This window comes from Trachemys scripta, chromosome 13, assembly GCF_013100865.1.
Source record: "Trachemys scripta elegans isolate TJP31775 chromosome 13, CAS_Tse_1.0, whole genome shotgun sequence".
NCBI classification, from domain to species: domain Eukaryota; kingdom Metazoa; phylum Chordata; order Testudines; family Emydidae; genus Trachemys; species Trachemys scripta.
In genome coordinates, this window is record NC_048310.1 from 36,036,755 (window position 1) to 36,042,982 (window position 6,228).

At 51.4% G+C, this 6,228-nt stretch overlaps 1 protein-coding gene across 3 annotated transcripts in view; it reads left to right on the forward strand.

Annotated features, from left to right (window-relative positions):
- Positions 1-647: 647 nt before the first annotated feature.
- Positions 648-6,228, forward strand: part of GNAO1 (G protein subunit alpha o1) — a 312,517-nt gene continuing 306,936 nt past the window's right edge. For 2 of the 3 annotated variants that reach the window (XM_034788552.1, XM_034788551.1), the window contains exons 1-2: positions 650-1,248; positions 1,467-1,509. In XM_034788552.1, the coding sequence (XP_034644443.1) occupies positions 1,131-1,248; positions 1,467-1,509 (161 nt within the window). In that variant the 5' untranslated portion in view covers positions 650-1,130. Of the gene's footprint in view, positions 1,249-1,466; positions 1,510-6,228 lie in introns of all 3 variants that reach the window. The other variant, XM_034788553.1, reaches the window with a different exon arrangement.

A 6,228-nucleotide genomic window follows, 5' to 3' on the forward strand; every position in this document is an offset into this window, starting at 1 on the left:
GTCCCTGCCCCAAAGAGTTTACAAAAGGGTGGGAGAAAGGAAGCAATCTTTCCATTTTATAGAAGGGAAACTGAGGCACGGAAAAAAGTAAATGCCCTGTCCAAGGCCAACATAGGAAGTGACAAAGGAATATACCTACCTGCAGCCCAGGCTAGAGTCTTTCCTCTCCTAATTATCAAAGTTAGCAATAGAAAAGACCGATTAGCTACAAAATACCTACATCACCAGAATAAGAAGTTACACTTCTAGATTGTCCAAGGTCACACAGAGCACCCCTGTCCCCTGCCAGCGTTTGCACTGGGGGAATTAAAGGGAACCACACGCCTTTAAACGTCCCTGTAGCCTGTGGGGCCTGGGGGAGCTTGCCTGGGAGACAATGGCAAGTTGTCCCCCCCAGAGGCTCCTAGCCCAGACTCCCTCCCTCTAGACCCTGCTCCACTAGGGCGAGGCCCCTTTAAGAACCGCCGCCCATCACCCCGGCCTCGCGCGCTGCTGGGCTGCACCTGTGGGAATGGAGACGGCGCGCGAGCCGCCCCCCCCGGCGGACGCGCGGCTACACTGTAGCAGCAGCGCCTCGCCGGGCGCATGCGCGGGTGGGCGCTGCGGACGTCACCGAGGCAGACGAGCCCGTGAGTGCGGACCCCTGGCGCACTCTCCCTCCCTCGCGCCCGCGCTCGCGCTCTCTCCCCTTCTGCTTCTCTCTCCGCCAGGAGCCGCCGAACGATGCGATCGCTCGCAGTCAGCGCCGCCGCCGCCCATTAGAGACCCCCCCCGCCTGCCTTCCAACAAAAACCCTCCCGCAAGAGCAGGATCCACCCTTTCCCCTCCCCCCCAAACCCTCTTCCTCCTCCTCCTCCTCCTCCTCCATCAGGAAGAGCTCAGCCTTTTTTGCACCAGCCCCAGTGCCTGCCTGCAGCCCTAGCCCTGCCCGGCTCCCACTTGGATGCATTGATTGCTAGAGAGAGAGGTAAAGGAGGGGAGGACAGCAAAGAAAGAAAGAAAAAAGGGGGGGACACATTTGGTTGCCCAGATTTTTTTTTCCTGGGGGGTGATTTTTTCCCCCTTTCCCTCGGAGTGTCTGAGAAGGGGGGGAGGCGCCCGCCGAGAGGTGGTTTTTTTTGGGGGCCATCATGGGATGTACACTGAGCGCAGAGGAGAGAGCCGCCTTGGAGAGGAGCAAAGCGATCGAGAAAAACCTCAAGGAGGATGGGATCACCGCCGCCAAAGACGTGAAATTACTCTTGCTAGGTAAGCGGCGGCTCCCCCGACCCTCCCTGCCCCTCTCGGGAAGTCAGGCTTCATCCCCGTCTGTGCACATTCTGCCCTGGGAAACTCTGTCTTTCACCAAGATCACCCCCCCCCCCTGCAATCCATTAACCCAGCTGCTCTCCCTCCTATGTAATCTCCTTGATCTCCTTCTATTCTCACACTCACCGGCTCTTTCCTTTCTGTGTCTGTCCCCACAGGGGCTGGAGAATCTGGGAAAAGCACCATTGTGAAGCAGATGAAGTAAGTCCTTTGGGGCTAGTGCCCTAAAAGCGTTGATCGTTTGCCTTAAAAAAATTGGCGTTCCCCTGTTGATTTTTTTGGAGGCGGGGAGGTTTGCAAGAAGGCGATTCTTTAGTTGTAAGAATGCCTCTGACCGCCATATTTAGCTGAGCGTTATTGTTATTATTTTGTGGCTTGTGGACCCATTGGCATGGCACATCTGTAGCCGTGATTTCTGGTTGGGAAAGAAGATGGAGGGGGATCCAGCCCTTTGCTCACCATGGACGATCAGGTGTCTGCTGTTCATGGGGTTGGTGCTGAATTGAAGGTGGCGTGGTTTCTCTTTTCTTTCTCACAAGGTGTGTGTCAGGTGAGGGGGGGGCAGGGTGGGTTTCCCAGATGATGTGAATGGCACAGATGTAACCAGGGCATCACCATTAAACATACCACTGTCGATTAAGATTAATATCTCCCTCCCCTCAACGTACACACTCCCTTCGGTGTTTGATCTCCTGACATGGGCTGCTCGGTTGGCTCTTTGGCATTTATTTCTTTACAAAAATCTGCCTGTAATGCGGATTTAAAGCAAGGCTTCCTGCCACTCAAAGCCCCTTTTCCCCGAGGTTTCAGCCTTTCCTCTTAATTAATTAGAGATGAATTTGGCTCCTGATCACCAATTAAAATTAAACGGGGATTTAAAAACAACAACAACAAACAGAAAATAATAATTCAGCCACAAGGAAACCGGCTCCTTTATAAAAGCACTGGCCACTTCGGAACATGATTCCTCCTTCCCCTCCCTCAACCATTTCTCGGGTGTGTTTTAAATCTCCCGAGGCTGTCTGGAAGCCAGTGACGAACCGCTGTGGCTGTGTGGTGCTGGACTTGCCCAGGGGTTCTGCTGTGACACCTTTGCACGCACACACACACACACACACACACACACACACACACACACACACACACGTTTGCTAATGAGGCAGTGGCCGTGCAATAGACAAAAACTGGTTCTTTCCCCCAGTTGGCACCGTGGCTGGAGAGCGAGTGCCTCCCCTGGGCGAGGTGGGGCCGGCTAGTGAAAGGGGTGAGGGGACGTCTCCTTTCACAAGTCCTTTAAAAAGAAATAAATCTCAGCTTTACCCTGGAACAGACATGACAAGCTCGGTCGAGGTGGCGCCATCACTGCACAGCCCCTGATCGCAGCCTTGGGAGTCCCTCGCCTGTCCTGTGATATTTGACACGGCGGGGGTGGGGGGTTATTATTTATTTCTTTGCACAAGGATCGTTGCAAAAGGAGCTGCTGCTCGGAGGGCCCCGCTGCTCCCCTGCTCCCCTGGGGGCTGCTCAGAGAGAGATGCCCAGAAGTGGGTGTGCAGGCAGGGTGTGGTGGGCGGTTATTTGCCAGCGGCTCCTGGCCACCTGCATGGGGGGCGGGCCCCCCTTTGCAGCTCGGAAAGGGTTTGAGCGGGGGGGGGGGGGGACTTCGCCTGCAGAGCAGCTGCCGCCCCGGGCCGGTCCCCTCGCGGCGGGGCGATTTCAGGCGGTTCAAGTGGTGGACAGCGCCCAGCAGAGCCTGGAAAAGTCGATTGGCTCGGGAAGCTCGGCGGCGCTCGGCAAGGCTCGGCGGCGTTCGGAAGCGGTCGGGAGAAGCCGAACAGGCTCGGAAATGGCCGAAGGGGTTCGGGGCCGCTCGGCGTTCCATGCCTTTTGGAACGAAGGGCCCGATCCACCGGCTCCCGCTGCAGGCAAGGGGGGAGGAAGGGGGAGTTTTGCCATTGACCGCAAACGGGAACAGGATCGGGCCCATCTCTTCCCGGGCCCACCCTGCTCTCTGCCGAGGTGCCACACACAGGAGAGGAGTGGGGGGACACTGACTGTGATCTGGGCTGACACCCAGAAAAACCAGGCCCTACCTCCCAGTCACTCCGAGAAAAATAAGGCTTCTTCCAGAGGGGAAGTGACATTTTCCAGTTCCCAGTGATTGTACTGGGGCAGGAGATCTAGGAAGAAAACTCTCCCTGTCTCCAGAAGCTTTGGCAACCCTCCGCGTCTCAAATGGCTTTTTTATATTGATATGTTTGTGTTTCAGTAAAGACTACACGCTCAGCTTTCGCTGCTTGCAAAGGCGGTTTTGCAAACAGTCCGCACAGTTTTGCCCTTTGGTTTATTGGCAAATTTGGAGTGGGAAGGGGCTACTGCAAATAAATACCGCTACATTGTTAAATGTGTCAGTGGGATCTATTAGATTGTCTGCAATAGACCTATACAGGAACGGCTGTGTGTGTGCGTGCTGACATCCACATAGCTACCACTTCCCTTCAGCCAAAACACATCCCAACCACCCTTAGAGAAGATGAATAGTAGGACGACTTTGTGGCAATGTACATTATGTGACTATGTAGGCATATAAAGTTACTGCACAGTAGCTCTGTGCGGCAGCATTTGCATTTTGAAAGCAAGACGGAACAAGATAATATACTGATCTGAAGCTGCTCTCAGTTTATTAAGTAATAATGATAATAATACCTCGCTGATATACAGTGCTTTTCATCAGTAGATCTCAAAGCAATATATGATATGCTTGCAGTTCTATACCTGAGTTAAAAATTCACAGAAACCCGTCTTTATGAACCTGCTTACGTTGTCAGCCGTCAGAACTGGGAGGTGTCTTTTACTGTGGAAACTGTACCCTGGGTAGGGTGAAGATAGCAGTGTTGCTATGAATACGGCAGGAGGCATATTTAGAGAGCTATTCAAAATCTCTGGCATCGAGAATTATGACTGTAGAATGAACAACTTGCTGATATTTATATTTTGGAGGTTAATTAAATAATAATATGTAAATTAGCATTTTACCCGGTCAAGCAGCATTATATAATATTCTAAAGTAATGCCTGATTTAATCACACAGGCCTGATGACAACCTAATGAATCCTTAAAAGACTAGAGCTAAACAGCATGTTTGTTAGACTATGATGAGGGAGACTGATATTACTTTTATATCACATATTTAGGGCCCTACCAAATTCATGGTCCATTTTGGTAAATTTCACGGTCATAGGATTTTAAAGAAATCTTAAATTTCACAGTTTCGGATATTTAAATCTGAAATTTCACAGTGTTGTAATTGTAGGGGTCCTGACCCAAAATTGAGTCATAGAGGGGTCACAAGGCTATTGTAGGGGGGTGGCAGAATTGCCATTCTTACTTCTGCACGGCTGCTGGTGGCCGCACTGTCTTCAGTTCTGGGCAGCCAGAGAGTGGCGGCTGCTGGCCAGGAGCCCAGCTCTGAAGGCAGCGCTACTGCCAGCAGCACAGAAGTAAGGGTGGCAATACCATACCGTGCCACCCTCACTTCTGTGCTGCTGCTGGCGGTGCTGCCTTCAGAGCTGGGCTACCAGCCAGCAGCCACGGAGCTTCCTGCAGCCAGGGAGGTTCCTGAAGGTGGATCTGACCCATCCGTGGGAATGCCCGTACAGGGGAAGAAGTCCGATCCCTCCCCAGCCTGGCTAGGCCTAGCAGCTGGAGCCAAGCGCATGGTAGAAGCCCCAGACCTGCCCCTCCCCAGCTCCAGGTCCAGCGCTCGGGAGTTCAAGGGGCCTTGGGCTGACTGTGTGGAGGGGGACGGAGGGTGTTACCACAGCACACACCCTCCGACCACAGCATCCTAGGTGAACTCCCACCCCTAAGGCTGGCCCTGCCCCCCCGAAAGTGACAACCCCCCATATGCCACCCTCACTTCTGAGCTGCGGGTGGTGGTGGTGCTTCCTTCAGAGCTGGGTGCCGGGCCAGAAGCTGCCACTCTCCAGCCACCCAGCTCTGAAGGCAGCACAGAAGTAAGGCTGGCAATACAGCCACCCCCCCACAATATCCAGATTTCATGGTCCACGATGCGTTTTTCATGGCCATGAATTTGGTAGGGCCCTACACATATTATTAGGTGCTTCCAATTAGTGAACTACACCAGAAAGCCAAGGGACTGTGGTAGTTTTCACACCAAGGTATATGGTTTGACAATATGCCTAGAATTTTTTAGAATGATGAATGCTAAAATAAAGGACTAGATAGCATATGCTGGTAATAGCGGCTTGAGAGCATTACAGTGAGACTAGTTAATCATTGAAATGATAAGTAGTGCTATAAAACGCGGCAGATAGAAATTACAGCAATTTAAGAGATGTATTTAGAATTGGGATTAGGATTAGAATGCCTTTATAAAACCTAATTATAGAGACTTTGGAGAGAGTTTGATGTATCTTTTGGTGTGACGGTTTTCTTTCAGTGAACAAGGATGTTCTGGTGATTGATAGATTTAGAGCATAGGTTTTTTGAGAGAGTACATTTCAAACATTTGAAATGCAGACATGGAAATCATTATAATTGCAATCTAACAATGAAGATAATTTTGATGCACTATAACCCCATGCCTGTAGCTGTATTTGTAGAGTTTACAATTATTTGGCTCTTCGAGAGTAGTCTGACTCGTTACATTTTCTTACTATTCTTGTACAGTCCAATCCTTCAAATTGTTGCATATGGGCAGATTGCTGCACCCATGCAATGAACTGCAGGATCAGGGCCATAGTATTTAGGGGACCAGTCCGTCAAGGTGCTCTGCCACCCTTCACCCCCATTCAGGTCAGTGTGAGCATAGGGCACCCTCTTTTCAGAATCAGGCCCGGGTTCAACTCTGCTTTGCTACAGCATAAACTAATGAGTATTTTGAATGGATATGGCTGA